The following is a 24,119-nucleotide window of genomic DNA, read 5'->3' on the forward strand; positions in this document are numbered from 1 at the left end:
GCCCTGAAGAAGTTAACTAAATTAAGGTATCACTTGAACAAATGTACATGTTATCTGTACATTTACTTATGGATTGTAAAATAAAGCAGCTAATGATTCATATTTGATTTTGTTTCAGTGAAATGTTCTCAGTTTACTACTGAAAGATTGGAGTAGCTCACATTTAGCAAACAATTAAATCACAACACAAGAATTACGAGTAGGAGTAAACTATATGGCCTATTACATCTATGCCATTCAGTATAACCAAGACTGATCTTGGGCAGGTTAATGAACTTGAAACCTATTTCCCATATCTCTTGATTGAGTGAGAGACCAAAGCTTTACCCAGCCTTAAATGTGTTCGATGATGGAGTATCTGCAACACTCTAGGACAGACAGGTGCACAGATTCGAAATCTTTTGAGTGAAGAATTTGCTCCTTATTACAGTTCTAAGTGATTGATCCCTTAGCCTAAGAGTTTGCCCCATGTTTTAGATTCCCTGACCAATGGAAACTCTATCTACTCTATCAAATCCCTTCAGAATAGTGTATGTTTAAACAAGCTCACTCCTCTCAAGAGAATTCATTCAACCTCTTATCAAAGGACAACCCTCATCAGAGTGAACCTTTGCAATATCATCTCCAATATAAGTACATCCTTTTGTAAATGTGGCAACCAACAGTGCACACTACACTAAATATCTGACCAACACACTGGGCAATTTTAGAATGACTTTTTTTATTCCTGGAAACCATCTGCCTTCCTGATTGCTTACCGCACCCGCATGCTGGTTCCTTGCATGCTTCGTACACGTGCACCCAACTCTCTCTGAATATCAACACTTGAGTTTCATAGAGTTCTAAAGTATTAGACAGTTTGGACACAAGATACTCTAATCAAGTGGTATAATGATTATCTCCATTGTACAACTTGGTGTTATAAAGGGATCAGCAAGTTCCATATTTCTAACATTGTACCTGTTCAAAATGCAGACTGACTGAATACTTGCTCTTTTCCAAATGGAATTAGGCAAATATGTCAGCTGTGGAGGAGAAGTTGACACTTGCTCAGTCTGAGATGCAGCAGTTGAAGACCTCTATCAAACGTTATGAAGGGCTTGTGGACAGCTACAAATCTCAGGTAATGACTTCATATCCTGCATTTCAGAATGTGTACGACACAAATGTCCAAGTACAAATATTCTGTATTTAAATTTGATTTATTATCCTACCACTGGCAGTCAGATTGGTAATGTTCTCTTTTGATGCACTGTAATTGAGAAGATATTTTTCCTTGTGGCAGATGTGCTTGCGAAGCTGGGCAGGAAAAGTTTTGTGTGAAATGAGCGGTGATGGAAGTTAAAATGTATTTAATCAAAAGCAGGAATAAAACTGCAAACTTCTTAAAAGAAGGAGGAGGATTTTGACAATTGACTCAAAATTTGGTTTCATTATATGGGGGGAAATGGGAGATGAGAAGAGAATCGTCATGAAGTCCTGTTATGGAAAATGTTTGGAAAACATGTTGATTTAAAATGCCATTGTAATAAAACATATTCTTTGCATGCATCTAGTTGATGAAGACACGGATGGAGGCAGATGAATGTAATGCAAAACTGGAGAGGGCAGAGAAGGAGAACAAGCTATTGAAAGATGATGTGAATAAGGAAATTGATCAGGTAAATACTGCAATCTGGAAACAATTAGTTTCCTTATGCTTGAGTTTTCTTTAAGACAGCGCAGTAGGGCCATGCATCAGAATTTTATCATTTTAATGTCCTTTGGATGGAAACGCAAACAAAAACGGTGAATGCTGCAAATAGTCAGAGAGAAACAGACTCTTTGTTTCAACTCATCGATGCTGATCAGAGATCCTAGATAAATCTGGTCCCATCTGCCAGCATTTGGCCCATATCTCTCAATCCTTCCTATTCATATACCCATCCAGATGCCTTTTAAATGTTGTAATTGTACCGGTTTCCACCTGTTCTTCTGGCAACTCGTTCCATGGCCCTCTACATGAAAAAGTTGCCCGTTAGCTTCCTTTTAAATCTTTCCCTATCACCTTAAACTTATGTCTCCCTGTTTTGGACTTCCTCAGCTTTGGGGAAAAGACCTTGTCTATTCACCCAATCCATGCCCCTCATGATTTTATAAACCTCTATAAGATCACCCCGCAGCCTCTGATACTATGGGGATAATAGCTCCTAGCCTATTCAGCTTCTCCCTATAGCTCAACCGTTACAACCCTGGCAACATTCTTGTAAATCTTTTCTGAACCCTTTCAAGTTTCACATTTTTCTGATAGCATGGAGAACTCAATGCAGTATTCTAAAAGTGGCCTAACTAATGTCTTGTACAGCTGCAACATGACCTCCCAACTCCTATACTCAATGCACTTACCAAAGGTCAAGTATACCAAATGCCACCTTCACTATCTATCCACCACCTTCAAGGAACTATGAACCTTAACTCCAAGCTCTCTTTGTTGGCAGTAGTCGTCAGGACCCCATTAAATGTATAAGTCCTGCCCCGATTTGTCTTTCAAAATGCAGCACCCCACATTTATCTCAACTCTATCTGCCACTCCTCGGACCATCAGCCCATCTGATTAAGGACCTGTTGTACTCTGAGGTAACCTCCTTTGGTGTCCACTACACTACCAATTTTGGTGTCATCTGCAAATTTGTTAACCATACCTCCTATGTTCACATCCAAATCGTTTATATAATTGAAGAAAAGCAGTGGGCCCAGCATTGATCCTTGCGGCACACCAGTGGTCACAGGCTTCCAGTCTGAAAAGTAGCCCTCCACCACCACTTTGTCTTCTCCCTTCGAGCCAGTTCTGTATCCAAATGGCCAGTTCTCTCTGTATTCCATGTGATCTAACCTTGCTAACCAGTCTACCATTAGGTACCTTGTCGAATGCCTTACTGAAGTCCATATCTGCCCTCATCAATCATTTTCGTTACTTCTTCAAAAATCAAGTTAGTGAGACGTGATTCCCCACACACACGGCCATGTGATTATCCCTAATAAGTTCTTGTCTTTCAAAATACATGTTAATCTTGTCTGTCAGGATTTCCTCCAACAACACACTCACCACCGATGTCAGTCTCACTGGTCTATAGTTCCCTGGACTTTCCTTACCACCTTTCTTAAATAGCACAATGTTAGCCAACCTCCAGTCTTCCAGCATCTCACCTATGGCTATTGATGACAAATTTCTCAGCAAGGGTGCCCGCAATCACTTTCTTAGCTTCCCACAGCGTTCAAGGGTACACCTGATCTGGTCCCAGGGATTTATCCACATTTATGCGTTTTAAGATATCCAGCACTATCACCTCTGTAATATAGACGCTTTTCAAGATGCCACTATTTATTTCTCCATGCTTCAGGTCTGATGGCATCTGAAATACGCAATGTGCTGGAAATTCAGATGGAGGGATTTATCATTTCTGTGTTATTGCAGTGTGGTTGGGGAGAATTCTCTTGGAAGGGAAAGCAGTTATGCACAGTATAATTTGAAATGAGGCAAGGCCTAACAGAATTGTGCGGGTACACAACACACACTTCAGCAGCTCAAGAACGGGGCTTATCAAGCCTTAGGATTGGGGAGTAAATGCTGATCTTGCCATTGTTTCCTTAATGTTTTGAGCAAATAAATCAACAGCACCATTAACCCAACAAGAAAGAAGAAAATTAACACTTTGTAAAGCATATTTTGAAGGTGTCGTTAATTCCTCCCCATCATCAGGTCTCCAAAAAATGCCACTGCACGTGGGGAATTCAGACCATATCATTAGGCAAAGTGGGTTTCGAGAGTGAGATATAAAATCATGGTACTCCGGCACCTCCACTGAGAAGGTAGTACAGTTACTGCTTGTCAATCTTACACTGGCAAGTCCCATTATAAATATGGATGGAGACATTTATAATGGACAAGTTCATAAGTCAACTTTTACTGATTTTGTTTGTGTTGCAAGCTTTGGTATGTTTCCTTTGGAGCAGATTTTGAATGTTGTTGCAGTTAAACCTTTCAGGTGCTGACAGCCCAGTATATTTTTAGCATTTTCGGTGACTGCCTTTTATAATTCTATTCCAGATGTATGAATTGCAACAGCACAAAATATCTATAATGCTCTAATTTGTTGAGTTTGTTTCCATCTGGCAACATTCATGGCTTCTGTAATGAGATTCATCCCATATAGAGAGATTTGATTACCTTAGATTAGATTCCCGACAGTGTGGAAACAGGCCCTTCGGCCCAACAAGTCCACACCAGCCCTCTGAAGAGCAACCCATCCAGACCTGTACCCCTACATTTACCCCTGACTAATGCACCTAATACTACGGACAATTTAGCATGGCCAATTCACCTGACCTGCGCATCTTTGCTCTGTGGGAGGAAACTGGAGCACCTAGAGGAAACCCAGACACTGGGAGAATGTGCAAACTCCACACAGACAGTTTCCCGAGGCGGGAATTGAACCCAGGTCCCTGGTGCTGTGAGGCAGCAGTGCTAACCACTGAAAAGACTCAGCACACCACACTCTATTATACTGCCATCCTTTCGAGTCAGTTCGAAATGGGCAATAAATGCCAGCCTTGCCATTGAAGCCTATACCCTTCAATAAATTAAAGAAAAAAGATAAACTAGTCAGTTGGGAAATAGAAGGAATGTCCTATTGCTGCTTCTTGTTTCCTATGTTCCTTGTTCATATTTGTATTCAAGATTTTATTAAAAAATTTGAGTTTGCACTGGTAAATATATTTTTGATGGATACTGCTTTTAGACACTTTCATGTTCATTTTATAGGTCCGGAAACAGATGCAGAAAAAGCTGACTGATTTGGAGCCTGTTCCTGAGTTGTTGAAGTTAACTGAGCACAAGCTTCAGGATTGCCAACAGCAGCTCGCAATATATGAGAGAAAAAATGTAGATCAATCATCTATCATTTGTAATCTCAAGATGGAGGTAGTTTTAAATTTCTCAGTTTTGAGTTTACATTTCTGTTAATCTAACTCAATTATAGCACATTGATTTTGAAGTTTTGAGTTCCATTCCAACACTTCATATAATTTAGCTTTGTGTTTATTTGTAGTGCTAAAGGTGCACTGTATTGTCTGAGATGCCATCTTTCGCATATGTTAAACTGAAGCCTGTGTCCCTCCAGAAGGGGTTAAATTAATTTTAAAGATTTTATGGCTGTATGAAAGCAGCAACCAAAAGCATTGGAGACATTCATCTTGTGCTATGTCTGGGATCTTGCTTTGTGCAGAATGACTGCTTCTACCTATGTTGCTTGCATAGGCACTTCCAAGTTATTTATTGAACGTGAAGCATTGTGCAGGTTTTTAAACTTAACTAAACTTGGTGCAAATACAGATGGTAATATGCAGAGCTAATAACAATGCTTTTTATATATTTATAGTTCAATGCAAACCTCTATCACTGGCCTTGCTGTGTTGAAAGCTTTGTAACAATGTGATGGGTTTCTTCTGTAATTGAACATCATCTATATTATTCTTGAAAAGTAAATAGATCAGAAGCTGGCACTAGCCCTCTACTAATCTAAGCATTGTACTTTGAATTTGGATTTAATTTGAGTTAGTTGTGAAGTCTTGCAGTGCACTGTTTAACAGAAAATTCACATCTGTGCTGTTGTGCAAAACTCCCAAGCTCCTCCCTTTGTACCTGCTTTTCTATAAATATCAGAGTAGAAAGTAAAGATAAGAATGGATTCTATATATTCAATTCAGTTTCTTTATATTAAATCAGCATCTGTGCTTGCCATTGTGAAATAGTTGTCAAATTAAGCGACAATTCCTTGTTGAATCTTGCTCTTTTGACCATTTTGACCATCCATCTTGGCCTGCGCAGATTGAGGAGCAGAGTAGCAAGACAAGAGAGAAGTGCCAACATTTACAAGAAGAAAATTATAATCTGAAGCTGAAGTTGGAGACTTTGGAAAGGTTAGTTTTGTTGAGTGTAATTAAAAGAGGAAGGAACTAACTGAAATATTGTTGCATTACAAGAGAAGGTGAGCTAAATCCAGACTCCTTATTCCTTTAATGTGGGATACATTATGCATTTCTGTTTGGGAGTTTCATTTCTCCTACCATTTTTTTGTCTGTTCAATGTAAATGCCCTGGAAAGGGAATTCCCAAGTCCTCCTCCCCTCCCCCATCCCACCCACCGTAGCCAGTTTCCCTTCCAACCAAGTGAACAACCTGAAACTATTGAAATTTCCTTAGCCCTTCAAAGGTAGACTCTCTATCAAACTTGGTTCTGGTATTAGAACAGTATGGTTTCTTAGTTTTAAGAGGGGTAATATTGGTGTCAAAATGGCTCCCTTCTCTTTTTTAAAAAGAAAAAGTCCTTTCCCTAACTCCTTTAAAGGTTTTGGACTGTTCTTCATAAGACCATTATTGTGTATACTGAATTATGTTGTGTTTTTTTTTAAAAGGAGGAACAACAGGAACCTGTTAGAACAAAGCGATTCTCAGTTCTCCAAAGATGGATTAAACTTGAAAGGCAAATTGTGAAAGCAGAAGTGGACCGTAAACTAAATTTAAAACCTTTTGACTGAGGATTTATACACTATGATGTATATAGGTCATGTATTCATCAAAGCTTTCATACCTACATCCAGTTAACTCTATCATTTTATTGAAATAAAAACTCAAGTGCAGATTCAAAACCCACCAACAAAAAAGTAGTCTTTTTAATTAAATGTTTTAAAAAAACAAAATAGTTGTGCAAGTCCTGCGATCGACTACAGATTATTTTTGTCAATTTTAACAACATGACATAACACATATAAGTTACAACTGTCTACTAATGAAAATGCCAGAATCTCTTAAAGTTAAGGACTTAGGTTTTTGGGAAAGTGAATCTTTTCAAACCCATCAATCCAGTGGTAACATTATGCCTCTTAAGATTCCCATCTAATAAACTACATTGTTCCAATACCAGACTGAACTGAGCTCCACCCAAAATCTGACTTTGAAAAGACCAAGCAAGTTCTTTTTAGCAGTTTGCTTAAAGGATCAGACTGGGTTACATACAATTAAATAATCTAATTAAATTTTTCTTAGTGGCATTCTCCATCCCTTGATAAAACAATATATCCTTTGTAATGAGCCACCCTCCAGTTTAGAGGATATATTTCAAAATCATTTAAGTTCTGAACTTGTTTTTGTATTTGGCAGGATTCATTACAAAACTAGTTACAATCTCTTGAGGATTGCCAAAGCATTTTTCTCACCAAAGTAGGTAAGCTGATAGCAAACAGGTCAGAGCAATTCACATAAATTAAACCAGGAACTGTAGATGCTGGAAATCTGAAACAAAAATTGCTGGAAAACTCAGCAGGCCTGGCAGCATCAGCAGAAAGGAAGCAAAGTTAATGTTAATTCACATGCCTTGTCCAGGGCTCGTCACAAAGTGGTCAAATATGGCAGCCATTTGCACATGGCAATACCCCGTAAGAAATGCTGAGATTAATGTTTAGTTCATTTATTTCTGGTAGTGTTGGTTGCAGGAGAAATATTGGCCAGGGCACTGGAAGACCTTTTTTATCATGGAATTTTGCTGTGAGAGATTATTAATCTCTTAAAACACCAAAACAAGCACACTGGCATTAGTTCCAACTTTACATCCAAAGGACACTGGTGCCTCAGTACTGCGTTACAATATTGACCGGATAAAGTCTTTAAGTCCTGTATGTGACTGTGTTAACCAAAATTGAATTGTGTTGCTTGATATATAAGGTGTTCTCATGTGATGGAAGACCTACATATTTTTTAGAAGATTTGAGGATATTGGACACTGAAAAAATGTTGATCATCCTTTGTAGGAAGCTGGAAGATTTAGATGCCCAGAACCGGGAACTGACTCAGGTGGTAACGAAACGGGAAGAGACCATTCAACAGAACCAGCAGCGATTAGAGGACAAATCCCGTGAATGCAACAGCCTGGCTAGACAGCTGGAGGCTGCCATTGATGATGCCAGGTGCCAGGTTAGTTCAGTGAGACTTTACCAAATGTAGAACAGGAGGAGGCCAGCGAGGCCTTTGATCCAGCTCCTCCATTCAATTGGATCGTGGTTGATCTGTGTCTTAACTCCATTCATCACCTTTAGTTCCATAACTCTTAATATCCTTGCCTAACAAAAGTCAGCAATCTCAATTTTAAAATTTACAATTGACATAGCTTCTTAAAAATATGTTCACTTGAAAACTTATCCATCAGATGGCAATCAACTGCTATTGTGAAGCTACTGACTATAACCTGTATTTACTTAGTGCAGTAAGAACTTTACATTTTCTAAATAATACATGGCAAGTATAATAAATGGAAACTTTTAAGTAATCAGCTTTCAAATTTTACAAATTGAGTTCAAGGTAAATTCATATTTTTCTCAGCAAAAATGCTGTAATCAGGAATGCACCACCTGAAAGGGTGATGGAATTGGATTCACTAGTAACTTTAAAAAGGCAATTCAACATATACTTGAATGGAAAAGACCCATATAGGAATATGGACAGAGCAAGGGAGTGGAACTAATGGGATAGCTCTTTCTAAGGGCAGGCATAAATTAGATGAGCCAGTGGCCTCTGAAACACATCACTTTTATTCACCAAACACCAAGCATAGTAAACTGCTATGGTACATGTTTCGATTACCTGGTATGCATTACACTAGATTTACTATTTAAGAACGTTTAACCCTTTTGGATTGCTGTTGTGGAGATCATGCTCAATTCAATCTCATTCAACACATCACAATGCAATTGCAAACCTATCAAAGTTGTGTGTTTACAGTTTAACCAGTTTCGATGATGAAAATATCGAAGGGTATCCAACACAGAGAATGCAGGAGAAATTCAGGTCTGACAGCATCTGTGGAGAGAGAAACAGAGTTAATGTTTCAAGTCTGTTATGACTCTTCAGTTCTGAATAAGTCACACTGGACTCAACATTAACTGTGTTTCTCTCCATTCCAAAAGCTGCCAGAGTTGCTGCGTTTTTCCAACATTTTGTGTTTGTTTCAGATTTCCAGCATCTACAGTATTTTGCCAATATTCTGGTATGTGCAGCATGTCTGCTGACTGTGCTCTGTTTTAACAGTAAAATTCTGTATACTTATGGAGCCTGGCTGCTGATAGTGTGAAGACAAGAGAGCTGAACATTGAGGTAGCTTTTGTAAATGACAACCCAGTAACCATAAATGTAAACAGTCCAAACTAGTGTCCTCACAGAAAAGACAAATTTCAGTATAGGAGCTCTGTATTAGAAAATTGAGAGCATTCAGTCTATCCTTTCCTTTCAAGTTCTTTACCACCAATTGATTGCTACTAGCTGATTTTTAGTTGTAGCCCTGTAAGTTATTATTTTTCGAGTGTTTCCACTTGAAAATGATTGAATGTATTCCACTATCTTTTCATCTGGTGAAGTCCAGATTCCAGAAACCTATTATATTGAAATTCCTTCTCATTTCCTTACAATCCCTGAAAGTGGATTTTATTTTTTGCCACTTAGCTTACATGTATTTTGTGTGGTAACTGGTCTTCCAGCTAGTAGTAGAAACTGATAATGCAATTCAGATTGTCAGCAAGAAAACTTGGGTAACAGTGACCAAATACATCTGCTTGACCAGGTGGACCAAACCAGGGAGAGAGCACTGTCGAAAGAACGAACCACACAAAGCAAAATAATGGACCTTGAAACACAGCTGAGCAGAACAAAAACCGAACTGACTCAACTACGAAGGAGTAAAGATGACGTAAGTCTAGGTTACAAATATGCTTTTTTTTAAAAAAATTAAGTTTCTTTGATTCTGCCCTTGAACAAGGGAGTAGCTTTAAGGAAAAAAAGAAATGAGTCCCAGCTATTAGTCAGTGAGAGTGGGACTGGTCAGAGTTGTGATTGGAAGAACAGCAAGTTAAGGGAGAGTGAGAGCTCCTCTTCCAATCACTGGTTTTCCCCCCCTCTCCCACTTTTGCAGTTCCTCCAATCAAGGATTCTGGATCTGATGGAGCAGCAAAAATGGGTCAGGGAATCTGACTGGACGAAGTGGAACTGCAAGCAGGGTTAGAGAGAATCTGTGATCAGGATAGGTGAGAGAGAATCTATGATCTCCTGTGCTTGCTGCTCCTCCAATCACAAGACTTTCAGCTAGGCCACTCAATTACTAGGCCGCTGATGGCTGAAGTGAGGATTTTGCTGTTCTTCTGTCATAGAGTCATAGAGATGGACAGCATGTACTGGTTAAGAACCTTATCCCTGTTGTGCTGCCCTAGCGAATGCTGTTACCGATTCTATTGCTAGTACTGGCAGTCAGTGGCTGCAGCAGAATACTTGTCTTGGTGTAGAAGACCATCAGGTACTTGTTCTTGGCGTGGGCCTATTTTGACATAGAAGCAACTCTCCTTGTAGAGTAAACACTTGGGAGTACCCACAAATACCTCCATTCACACTATCTCTGGCATTATCATTGTTCTCATGAATATTTAAATTTTACCTTGTGCTCAGTCCTGTTAATATTGATAAACTTACCTATAAACCGGGTTTCCTAAGGCAAAATTAAAGCCATATTCAGCCAGAAGGTGTGTTTATAGATTTGTTTATACTACTGGCCATACAGGATCTTTGTTGGGATTAGGCAACACTAGCACAATATAAAAGTGGGTCCAACATCTAAATCACCTAGTTCCACTAGTTTCAAGTGAAGTTAATAGTTTCTTTCATTAATATTCCCTGTGCACTTTATGTTACATTGCTGGTTAGTGATTCCTTTTATTGTGTAGATTTGCTCCATGGAATCATCTAGGAGGAAATTGCAGTCCTTAATTGCAAATGCAGCATGCTGTGCCTCTTTGTTACTAAAGAAACCTCCTCTTTTTGTGTTTGTGCATGTCTGCATGTTACAAGATTGCTAACGTCCATCCAGTCAAATCTTTATCTTATAACCTTATGGAGGATTAAGATATGGTTTTGGAATGTCAACAAAATATTTTGCGTGGAAATGCCTCCTTGTCTTTTTGATTCATTGCCGCTTGGACGTTTTATTGTAGTGAATGAACCAAAGTGTAAAATCTGCATCCCTAAAATTATTAGAATTCTTTGAGGACATGACTTTAATTTGAAGAAGAGGGTTAATTTTTAAAAGAGGGTTATTAAATGTAATTAGAATGTTGCTTGTGTGCCTGCATAGTATTTAGTATTTTCACACAAATCATTTTTAATCCCTTTTTTATCTGTTCATTCTTCTTTCTGCCACCACCATCCCAACCTTTCCTGGACTTCCAAATTTTCTAAATGTGGATTAAACTGCCTTTCAGTAAATTTGAATATAACATTTATTTGCCAAACTTTTCTCGGTGTAAGCACAAATACCTAACCTTCCAATGATTTAATTGGAAATTTTTGTGAAATGTTAATAACTGCTTATGTCACAGTAATTCCAACTATTTGAATAGGCCTAGAAGCATTTGAATTTCACCATGGATATTACAAGTATAATTTCCTGGTTCCTCAGTAACTTCAGGTGAGGTGAAAGGGTGGGGGATGGAAATAAGAGCAGGTTACTTAACAGCCTGCACAACTACTTTCATAGCTAAGTGTATGATGATATATTTATCTTACTGACTGCTGAAAGTGTAATTGTGTCAAATCCATTTTATGCAAAATTACTTCTTAGGCTGAGAGGCGTTTCCAGAGCCGCTTACAAGACCTGAAGGATCGTCTGGAGCAGTCGGAATGCACCAACCGTAGCATGCAGAACTATGTCCAGTTCCTCAAATCTTCATACGCAAATGTATTTGGTGATACTGCTTTAACAAGCTCTCCACTCCAATCTAGATCACCTCTCTGAGAATTTCTTGCAGTATCAACAAGTGAACTTACTGAATTTTACTTCTGCTTTTATTCTTTTTAAGGATCTGGAGCTATAAACATTCTTAAAAAGCATACACGTGAAGCACATTCTTATGAACTGGTTAATATTATAAATAATACAGATTCCGAAGGGCAGTAATCACTCCAGCCTCAAGTAAAACTCATTCAAAGTAAAAAAAAAACTTGTCAAATGAGTCCAGTCATAGGTTTCCAACTATGTATAATTAATATGTGAATTATTCTGGATAGTCCCCAGTTTCAGATCAGTGTTTGCAGAATTGAAAATGCTCTAATATTTTATTAGAATGTTCATTTATTAGTAAATTACTTTACATGGCATACTGACTGTGGGTAACAGGATCTACTTACCTTGTTTTTAATCTTTCAGATCTAAGTGTTCGATTTGCAGCAAACTTGCATTCAGAATGCTGCTGTGATTTATTGCTTACATTCTTGTTTCTACTAAGCCAATGAGTCTGTTGGCAGTTCAACTAAACTTAAGTTGAGGGAAGGATATGGTTGTTAGATTGGAGTAGGAGGATTTGCTGTTCCTTAGCCGTTCCTTAGTATGTCTCAAATTGGTGCCTCAAGTTCTTTGATTTTTATTTTTGGCATCTGGCCAGCTGTCTCTCCTGTTCCCCTCTTCCATTTCATCCAGTAGCCACATCTATTTCAAGTTTTGCTTGCTTGGTATCTCTCCACAATACATATTATTTTACACGTTGCACCTCAAGATGCAATTTATATTAATTTGAACTGAAGAAAACTTGAACTGACCGTAATTCCCTACTATTCATCTACAGCAAGTCAGGACATCAATTCATTTAAAAAGTCCTTATTTACGATATTTCTGCAAGTTACAAATATCCATTGTAACATTCCCAATTGCAACTTACAAAATTGTCTTTTAAAATACATGAACTTGTAAGATTAACACTGAGGTCAGGAAGAATAATCTTGTGGTCATGGATAAGCTTCTATTATGAAAACTACTAGTAAGTTACCTTATCTTCTAATACTTCAAACTACTGCAGCATACAATTTTTCTGGTTCCGTTTTCTGTTTGTTTCCGTTACTATATATTTTAATTACTTTTCTGGTTGACTGCTTGTATTAAAACAAATTAGTCAGAAACTCCATCCATTCGATGAATATGTACTTTAAAAAATGTATTTATTTTTAATTTATGTAAACAAAGAGCCATGTTTGAATGTGCAATAGTTCTTGTTGCACTTAGCCTTGGGGTATGCATATACTGCAGAAAAGGTCTGGTCTAACCCTCAGTGCCAACGTACTTCAGTTTGTTAAACATGAGAGAAGTCACCAAAAGTGTCAATGTAAACTACTTTGTAAAGTTCTGATTTTCTGAAGTTAACTAACTTTGAAACCCTAGATATTTTTGGATCCATTTAATAATTTATAATACAAATACTGGATCACATCTTCTGTGCTGACTACAGTCTCTTTCTGTGTCATGGTTATACTTTCACACTCCTAGTTGATGTGACTCATTTCTTGTAGGATGGCCTTGGGATGAGGTTCAGTGGGCCTTAGAATACCTCTGTCCAAATCTGTTGTGTATCTGAGAGAGAACCATCCACTGGGGTGGCACTGTGGCTCAGTGGTTAGCACTGCTGCTCACAGCGCCAGGGACCCAATTTTAATTCCAGCCCCGGGTGACTGTGTTTGCACATTCTCTTCAAGTCTGAGTGGGTTTCCTCCAGATGCTCTGGTTTCCTCTCTCAGTCCAAAGATATGCAAGTTTGATGGATTGGCCATGGGAAATTTCCCATAATGTACAGGGACTTGCAGGCTAGGTGGGTTACACATGGGAAATGCAGGGTTACAGGAATAGGGTAGGAGGGTGGGTCAGTGTGGATATCAATGGGCTGAATGGCCTATTTCCACACTATAGGGCTTCTATAAAAAGGGATAGGTTTTCATGCCAAAATCTACTGCGATCTCGAAAGGCCCATTTGGCAAATTGTTCAGCCAAGAAATGCCATGGACTTAAGCCCCTATTGCTGAGGAAATGTTGATTTAAATCTTGATTACACTGGATTTGAAATAAATGATTTTTTTCCAAGTTATTGGAGAAATTGATTATCTGAAGCACTGGCTGGGGGATGATTCTCCCATTTATTTTAAAGTAATGAATCCTTCTGCATATTTGGAAAATCAAATAGCACTTATGTTGAATTTGAGATTGAAAATATTACTAAATAACCATTCCATAATATTGAATTTAGGTTGACAGAAATAACGAATGAGTTCTATATGTATACACATTGATAAATTTACAGTTCAGTTCCAATCCTCCGATCTATTGATCTATATAAACCAGAGCTATAGTGAGTTGCACCACATCAATCCATGATCATGCCAATAAATCTCCTGTTAAACCTGGGGGAGGGGGGGGAGATTGAGTCTGAAATGGTACAACTCACTCAAGTTATACATGTGGATGTATCAGTACATTGACAACTAACTCCGATTCCATTGTGTTCAAATGTCAATAGTCTTTTAACAGCTTTCATCAGTAACACATTACCCTGAGTGTGTACTTCACACAGTTCATTCTAGTCATTTTTAATTGCTAGTGTCTGAATATAATGTGGCTTGATGTCCTTTGAAAGTTACTGTTCGGGAAATTTTTAAAACCAACAAGTATCCCATGACATTGTTGATGTTTATCAGCACATTTTGCTCCTAAAGGTTACTGCTCCTGTCTGAAGCTCAGATAAGTTAAAACTGCTTGAAAAATTCATAATTCTGAACTGTGGCTTTCTTTGTGTTTTGTATTCCTAAGACAATCGATCTCTATGAATTAGTTTACAAAAGACCCAGTCTGGAGATGATGAAAACACTAATGTTGGAAAGCTTTGGGAACGACAGCTTTGGGCAGCATGGTGGCTCAGTGGTTAGCCTGACAGCACCAGGGAACGGGTTCAATTCCAGGCTGGGGCGACTGTATGGAGTTTGCATATTCTCCCTGTGTCTGCGTGGATTTCCTCCCAGGTGCTCCAGTTTCTTCCCACAGTCCAAAGATGTGCCATGCTAAATTGCCCATAGTGTTTCGGGGTGTGTCGATTAGTACGTTAGTCAGGGGAAATGTAGAGTAATAGGATAGGGGAGTGGGTCTGGGTGGGTTACTCTTCGGAGGGTAGGTGTGGACTTGTTGGGCCAAATGGCCTGTTTCCACACTGTAGGGATTCTATGATTCCATGAAAGCCAACGGATCTTCACAAACTACTCTCCACTTACTCTAGGTCATTCCCTTTCTCTTTAATCCATTGTTGCACATCATTGCTTCACCTCCCAGGATGCACTTCTGTATCTGACCTATGTGCCACAGGTCAACTGCTTGTCATTTCCTAACCCACGCATGTCTCATTTGGCAAAGAAGGCTACAGTTGATCTGGCTAAGATTACAAGCTCTGCATGTAGGAAATTACACACAGACCCATAACCTACCACTCTGTTGTGTATTGACATGCTGATTTGCTGTGGCTTAAGTACTACTCTGCAGTTTGTGAGAGAAAAAAACAGCAATTCAAATACCATAATAAAATTGAAGAACTGTAGATGCTGTAAATCTGAGACAAAAACTGAAACTGCTGAAGAAACTCCTCAGCGGGTCTGGCAGCACCTGTGGAGAGAGAAACAAAGTTAATGTTTTGAGTCCAGTGACCCTTCGTCAGAGCTCTGTTGCCAGACCTGTTCAGTTTCCCCAGCATTTTGTTTTAATTCAAATACAATGTGATAGTCAGACTTTTTAAAAAAATATTTCCATTTACTCAGAGTCAGAGTTGTACAGCACAAAAACAGATCCTTTAGTCCAACTCATCCATGCCAACCAGCTATCCAAAATAATCTAGACCCATTTCCAGCATTTGGCCCATATCCCTCTAAAACCCTCTTATTGATATATCCATCCAGATGCCTTTTAAAATATTGTAATTATATCAGCCTCCACCACTTGCTCTGGCAGCTCATTTCATACATGGATTAACCTCTGTGTTGAAAAGTTGCCTCTTGGGTCCCTTTTAAATCATTCCCCTTAAACCTCATTTTGTACTTTTCAAAAATAAGACTTTTTTTCTTCAAATTAAAGTCTGCAAATTTCAACTGTGAGCAGGGGTTGGGGCATGGTTTTGAAGCAAACTCTTGAGAATGTTGCTTTCCTGAGAGTGAACAGGTGATTACTTCCATCCTTGCTGTAACTGCAAAGTGATTCAAATGGCACAGGCCACTCAAGTATTCTGCTATACTTTGGAATTCATAATCCTTTTTACTCCTGCAGAAATAATAGTGTAACAGTACTGAGGAACTGATTGAGTTGTGTAGCTTGAAACCCTGTAATACCTTAGTTACTTTTCTTGCATTAATAACGCCTTTTGTGAAAGTGCTTTGAACACCAAAAATTTCTTCCCACCTTCCATTTTAAAAAGAAAGTGTACACAATTTATATCTGCTTTGATCATCAACATAGCATCTATCATGCAGCGGTGAATTTTATTTTGGAAAGCGAAAGCCCAGTTGTATGTTCCAGAAACATGTAGAAGGAAGTTATCTCCATGACACCTACTTAACTAGATGAAAGTCTGAAGACATGCTCGTAAATTGAGCATGTTTATGAAATAAATTTTTGTACCAAAAGATTGTGCAGAACAGAATGCCTGATAGTAATATTTCTTGATATGTTTTTAAGATCTTTAAACAATCTAATATAAAATAAGAACAACTGAAAAGAGAGACATGTTTTGAAAGCTTTTTATCTTGCAATCATTGGGAGATATACAAGAATTCCATTTTTTCTTTAACAATTTATACTAAAGAAGAAACTGGTTGGCTATTTGACTTTGGCCACGTTGTTGCCTTGATAAAAGCAGATGGGGAAAAAATTACTCCCCAGACAAGAAATTAAAATCCTTTGAAATTTAGCATTCTTATGTTTTGTCCTGATCCATGCAAGATGAAACATTTTGGCAACATGTTTTTTCTTTTCAGCACTACTCACATTCTGTATAACCAAGTGACTGGCTGCAATGCCATCTGTTTAAAAATGTTTAAAAAGTCAGTCATGTCAGTTAGTGTCTCCATGCCAGAATCTCTATTTTAAAAGAATTATTTCCAAGACCAGGAGATAGAAAAGGATTTCAAAGGGATTATTTTCTTTTGTTTAATCTGCCTGCAGATTGGAGGGAATAGATTTCCACATTTGAAAGATTTTACATAGAAATATATGACTTGAAGTGATCAATCCTTTCTCTATTGAGTACAATTTTATATCCCCCTCTGTAATACAACCTTTCTAATATCTCCATTGTACAGTGCAAAGCCCAAGTGTTTCTAGTCTTTCCTTGTAACTTCAACTTCTTCACAAGGGATTTGCTTTACATGGAACTTTATGGGACAGGGTCTCCATTCGGCTCAATGTCAAGTCTGTGCTTGTACTCTACAGGAGCCTCATCTGTCTTTTTGTCTTTCCATCAGCACAGAGGCTAATTGATAATCACTTTGTCCTTCTATGGTATGCTGAGTGGTTCATTCTTAGAAAATACAAGGTATAATAGATTCAGATTTTATGTTCATTTTTAAATTGACATCAATTACAGTCATGGCCCTATTCAATCATGGAATAAGCCCCTATGTAATGATTTGGAAACCATTTTCAGTCCAATGTACTCTGGTGCTTTGATTGAACATTTTATAAATTCCTTAAAATACTGCTTTTAAATTTTCAGGGTGAAATATTGTGAGAATTTGTAAATACAATTTTTATACTTTTTATATACTTTTTTAAATATTTGGAAATGTTTGTTATATGCAATATATAATCTATTTGTTTCTTATTGTAGGCATTTTAATATAAGTGGCCAATTTGCTCGAAAGTCAATAAATTTGTCAATTTGTATCTTTTAAAAGAAATTGTGATTTTGTCATCCTTTTCCTTGAATCATGGAACTGGTGCAGCACAGAAGGAGGAAGTTGGCCTGTCATACCATTGCCAGCTCTCTGCAAGAGAAACTCTGACGCATTTTCCCACCCACCCCCACCCCTCTTCTTCTCCTCACCACTATTGTTACCAACACCCGATCAGGTACTTATTCATTCCTATCTGAAAGGCATAATTGAACACACCTCTATCACACTCGGTTTGTTCCTGTTCATAACTAGATGCTGATAGTTGGTTTGGGACATTTAAGAGTCTCTCACAATGTGAATTTATAATTTCATTAACAAATTATAGGAAATGATTTTGTGCCCTCTGGGTTGCTAGTTCAGTATTATGACAACTGCACTAGCATACCTAATGTTTCTTCAGCACATCATTATGGCATGTGGAAATTGATGGGTGGCAAAATAATTAGAATGGTGACTTTTAAGCACCAACTTTAATACAGTAGGGTGTTCATTTTTCCTCCTTGCACCCTTTTCTCACTTCAATTTGTTTTTGTCCACCTATGTCCTTATCACTCCCCAGCTCTGTATTCCTTACGATTACTACAACCCTCCGATCTGCACATTCCTCCAGTTCTGGCCATTGGTGAATGTGCCTTCAGCTTCCTTGACCCAAATCTCAACAATTCTATCCTTCTTTCATCTCTCAAAAAACATCTTAAAATTTATCCCTTTATCCAAGTGATTGATCATCTGTTCCAATATAATCCGCACCAGTTGTATGTGAAATATTGTATCATACTCCTGCGAATCATCTTGGGATGTTTTACTACAATGAAGCTGTTACACCAATGCAAGGTGTAGTTAGCGATTATCAAATGATGGTTACACTGCATATGACAGTTAAATTCACCTTTTCAAAACTATGATTAAACACTACTTGCATCTTCTGTGCACCCCCAGAATTTGATGAATGCTACTTTTGTTTCTGGTTAATCTAAATGCATTTTCTTCAGATCAAGCTACCCAAGACCTTTGCAGCTATACATAAAACTTCAAATTGTCCCTTTGCATACGGAATTCTGGTTTTCAAAGTTTGTGAGAAGATTTGTAGCTCGGGTGCTCGTTGCTGTGGTTCTGGTTTTCAGTTTCAAAATATTTTTGCATTATTAAGAAGTACAGCATCCTGCTTTGTTCACGTTGAAATTCTGATTTAATGACTGTGATTCGATACAGGCCATGTGTATATTGATCCCTCTCCCAGCACTTGATATTGAAAATGACCCAGTAATCCATATGCATATTTGTGATGCCTCAAGGGATCAGTCTTTTGAGTATAGAGAATTTAATCTAGTTAAGGATTCTTATCGCATTTCTGAAACACAATCAAAACTTCCTCTGTTTTCAAACAAAACAATTTTTAATCATTAGCTCAACATATTGAAACATTCTGACAGATGCAACACAAGCAGCAAGTAATGGCAAGAAAAGGGGAAATGGGTGAAGGCACAGTTGAAGAGACAGGTTTTGAGGAGAGAAATCCACCAATGTCATTTATTGTATCCGTTGCTCCCGATGCGGTCTCCTCTGCATTGGGGAGACTGAACGCCTCCTAGCAGAGCGCTTTAGGGCACATCTCTGGGACACCCACACCAATAAACCCCACCGCCCTGTGGCCCAACATTTCAACTCCCCCTCCCACTTTGCCAAGGACATGCAGGTCCTGGGCCACCTCCACCGCCATTCCCTCACCACCCGACGCTTGGAGGAAGAACGCCTCATCTTGTACCCCGGAACACTTCAACCCTATGGCATCAATGTGAATTTCACCAGATTCCTCATTTCCCCTTCCCCCCCCCCCACCTCACCTCAACTCTAACCTTCCAGCTCAGCACTGCCCTCATGACCTGTCCTACCTGCCTATCTTCCTTTCCACCTATCCACTCCACCCTCCCCTCTGACCTATCACCTCCATCCCCACCCCCATTCACCTATTGTACTCTGTTACTTTCTCCCCACCCCCACCCTCCTCTCATTTATCTCTCCACTCTGCAGGCACCCTGCCTCTACTCCTGATGAAGGGCTTTTGCCCGAAACATCGATTTTCCTGCTCCTCGGATGCTGTCTGACCTGCTGTGCTTTTCCAGCACCACTCTAATCTAGACTCTGGTTTTCAGCATCTGCAGTCCTTGTTTTTATCTAGGTTTTGAGGAGGTTTACTCAAGGACTTAAGAAAAACATCAGTGTGTGAGAGGGATTGAGGAAAAGAGTTCAAATGAGAGACTGCAACCAAACTCTCAGAAGAAAAGGAAGTGAGGTTCAAAGTGATTAGTGCGCAGAGGGGTTAATGAAATACATGTCATTTAAATGCTATCCCAACACCTCCAAAGGCAATCAAACAAACTCCAGGAGAAAGCAGTTACCCTTATCTGAAAGTGGTACGGCAAGTTTCCACAACCATTTTTTATTATCAGAATTATATAGATTTCCTAAGCCTTTTCTGGTAACTCAGACCAGATATCATTCTAATCTCTTGACCTTTGAGCCCTCAGTAATTATTGTAATGTCCCAGCACTTGAGACCAAAGTCAAACATTCCATTCCCAAATATATAAGCTGAGTATTGTTTTTAATCGTTTTATATTGAGATGCCCAAACTTCATAAATCCATTTGAACCACACACCATCGCGCTTCTGTATTCCATGATTTTGGTTATATTATCAGCAAAGAGCTACTCTTTTCTTGAGATAACCAAAACTTTTCTTTCAAAACTTAGAAAAACAGATCCCTAAGAATGTGTCTGTTTTCATAGTTTGATCCCTCAGCTCATTTCCATTACTTACAGGAGCCCATATCAAAGTACCCCAGGAATGGGCCAATATTTGCATGGGATTATAGAACCTCTTGGTAATTCCTTTATGGTTAATGGCATTTTCTTATCTGGGCACCAACTGGACTGTGGCACTTTTTACCTGGGTATAGGCTTTGTTTGCTCTTTCATAAATATTTGGACATACCTAACATTGAAGTATTTTCCTAATTGACTATGATGTGAGTGGCTTGCTCAACCTTTTCAAAGTGACAGTTAAGAGTCCACCACATTGCTGTTGGTCTGAAGTCATGAAGACTGTACCAGGCAAGGACAGCAGATTTCATTTACTAAAGGACATTAATGAACTCAATGGAGGTTTTTACAACAATTGATGACAGTTGACATAGTTATCATTACTGAGGCTAGCATTTGAGTTCCAGCTTTATCAATTGTAACTAAATTGCATCAGCTGTTGTGCTGGGATTTTAATCTGTATGGAGGAGAAAGTGAGGTCTGCAGATGCTGGAGATCAAAGTTGAAACTTTATTGCTGGAACAACACTGCAGGTCAGGCAGCATCCAGGGAACAGGAGATTTGACGTTTCGGGCACAGGCCCTTTTAATCTGTATCCCCAGAGCATTAGCCGAAGCTTCTGAAATACAAGTCCAATGACATTACTGCTGTACTACTCCAGCAGGGACAGAAATCACCAGACCTGAGCACAGTGGGCCCCAATGAGCCTTAGACATCAGTTGCTGGTCCCTGATATACCTCTCTATCCTGGGTCCTGCCCTTCAATATTTACCTCAGCACCAAAAGGCTATGCCAATATTCATCTTGATTCCTTGGTACTGTTGCAATATTGAAGATCCACTGCATATGCTAAGATAACTTCAGGGGTTCTTGAGAATAGAACAAACCCTGCCTGGAATACGCTAATATTTATGGTGGGTCCTGACATTCAAGTTTTGAAAAGTGATGCAATATATGATAGTCTACGAAGGGTTAAAGGATCTAACTTCCAAATCCCGCCTCTTTGACACTGCATTGGTGGCAGTTGCCCTTAAAAAGGCTGTGGCATCCTCATGCTGCATCTGACTTCCGTGTGACTTCCCAAGCCTGGTACGGTAGAGTACCCAACTAAATGAATATCATGATTTGTGTGGGGGTCATGAAGTCCAAAATGCAGCACTTGTATGTCCTGTCTGTGTTGATTCTCTGTGCAATCTTCTGTACACCTGCACCACTCACTGACTGTCCAACAAAGGAAAGCAATGTATCCACGGCTGATCTTTTGGAGGTGAGTTTAAGTTAACTGATATAATTTTTTAAAGCTCATTATACTTTTCTGTTCTAATATTGGTCTTTACAAGAAAGAATTTGCATTTCCTTAGCACCTTTCAACATCTTGTAATGTCTCGAAGCACTTCCCAGTTTAAAGGATATTTTGTAAGGTGTAGTCACTTTACAGAGAGCTCATACGTTTCTCCGTGATACTGATGCTATTATATCTGATTTCTGTGGACCAGTAGCTCCCCTAACAAATTGCTGCTGGTTCAAAGATTGACAGGGAATCCTACGACTGGATTGCTTTGAACTTTTAGGATGATTGCAAATGTAATTGATCTCATTCCCATGCATTCCATGGAGCGCATCAAAGATTTACCAGACTTGCTCTTGGGTTGGCATGACTGATGTGTGAGGACAGACTTAATTGGTTAGAACTACATTCACCGGAATTTAGAAAAATAAGGGGTTTTCATAAAAACCAATAAAATTCTAACAGGCCAAGACAGCGTAAACCCAGGAGTCCAGGACCAGTGGTCCCAGTCTAAGGATATGGGATAGGCCATTTAGGACTGAGATGAGAATTTTCCTTCATCCAGAGTGTGGTGAACTTGTAGAATTTTCTGCCACAGAAAATGATTGAGGCTAGAACACTGTTTTCAAGGAGGAGTTAGATATCGTTCTTAGGGAGTGGAGCTGGAAAAGCACAGCAGGTCAGGCAGTATCCGAGGAGCAGGAGAATTGACGTTTTGGGCATAAGCCCTTCATCAGGAATCCAGAGGCCAGGAGAAGGTTCTGGAATGGTCAAGGAAACCCGAGTATTGAGGTAAGTATATGAACATTTGTTTAACCTACATTCTTTTAAGTCTTATATGGTGGAGAAAAATCGTTTGTTGAGTGTGTGAACATAGAACATTATGACGCAGTACAGGCCCTTCAGCCCTCGATGTTGCGTCGATCTGTGAAACCTGTGTGAATTCTTCGGAGGATGTAAATCAGCAGAGGTCCTTTGCAGGTCTTAGGTGAGTGTGGCCCTGAGCTGAGACAGGGCTGACTGCAGGGAGAGTAGGCAGCGGTGCATGGCTGCAAGTGTGGAGCAGAGGATCTGGAAGGAGAACCACTTCTGGAGGTTTTGGATTTGTAGTAGATACTGATTGTCCTGTTCAGGTCCAAATTGTGATGGTCTGAATGTAGTTCAGAGTCCATGTGGGATCAGTCGATTCTTTAGGTAGGCACTGAGGAAGATGTGGCTGTGGTAGCAAGTCTGCTTCAGGATGTGGCAGACGAGATGACCTGGGGGGGGTCAGTGAGAGAGAGGAGGAGAACTTCTTCAAGGTAGGCATCCTTGGAAGAGGCTTTGCAGCAAGGTTAAAATCAACAAGGAAAAAGCGAGGACCGCCTGACGCTAGATATCAGAGTCTAGAGTGTGGTGCTGGAAAAGCACAGCAGGTCAGGCAGCATCCAAGGAGCAAGAGAATTGATGTTTCAGGTATAAGCCCTGCATCAGGAATAAGGGATTAAAAGGTATGGGGAGAAAGCAGGAATGATTCTGAGTTGGACGATCAGCCATGATTGGCAGAGCTTGAATGGCCTACACCTATTCCTGTTTTCTATCTTGCTATGCATTAAGACATGCTGGACCAGGAATCACTGCAGCACTGAATAATGAATGAACAGGATTTGAAATGAGTTAAGATATATAGCAGCAGAGTTTTGAATGAACTCAAGTTTGCGAAGGTTGAAAGATTAGCTAGGAAGTATTAGAATAGTCAAGTGTGGAGGTAACAAAGGCATAGATAAGAGCTTCAGCAGCAAAAGAGCTAAGGCAGAGGTAATGGTGCATAATGTTACACAAATGGTCTTAACAATAAGGACATAGGGTCATTCAGCACATAAACACGTAAGCATCCATGTTGACCAGGTTTCCCAAATTAAACCAGTCCCCATTTGTCTGTGTTTAGCCCATATCCCTCTAAACCTTTCCTATGAAGGGTTAAAGGACCTAATTTCCAAATCCTGCCTCTTTGACACTGCATTGGTGGCAGTTGCCCTTAAAAATGTTTAACGGTTGTAAACCATCTAGTTTAGCAAAAGACAGTCACCACTAGGAAATACAACGTTCAACACCATCCAGAACATAGCAGTCTATTCAAAACCTTACATATTTACTCCCGGTGTACACTACTCTACACGATACATTCCAACTCATCAATGCTTTTGTGACAATACC

The 24,119-nt window shown here is 39.2% G+C and overlaps 1 protein-coding gene across 5 annotated transcripts in view; it reads left to right on the plus strand.

Moving 5' to 3' along the window:
* The window catches only part of LOC122564985 (outer dense fiber protein 2-like), a 32,193-nt gene extending 19,679 nt beyond the window's left edge, over positions 1-12,514 (plus strand). For 3 of the 5 annotated variants that reach the window (XM_043720572.1, XM_043720571.1, XM_043720573.1), the window contains exons 14-20: positions 1,013-1,123; positions 1,557-1,661; positions 4,802-4,960; positions 5,867-5,958; positions 7,845-8,007; positions 9,647-9,772; positions 11,690-12,514. In XM_043720572.1, coding sequence (XP_043576507.1) covers positions 1,013-1,123; positions 1,557-1,661; positions 4,802-4,960; positions 5,867-5,958; positions 7,845-8,007; positions 9,647-9,772; positions 11,690-11,863 — 930 coding nt within the window. In that variant the 3' untranslated portion in view covers positions 11,864-12,514. The other 2 variants (XR_006316053.1, XM_043720575.1) reach the window with 2 other exon arrangements.
* Positions 12,515-24,119: the final 11,605 nt, after the last annotated feature.

The sequence above is a fragment of the Chiloscyllium plagiosum genome, chromosome 30 (assembly GCF_004010195.1).
Source record: "Chiloscyllium plagiosum isolate BGI_BamShark_2017 chromosome 30, ASM401019v2, whole genome shotgun sequence".
NCBI lineage: Eukaryota > Metazoa > Chordata > Chondrichthyes > Orectolobiformes > Hemiscylliidae > Chiloscyllium > Chiloscyllium plagiosum.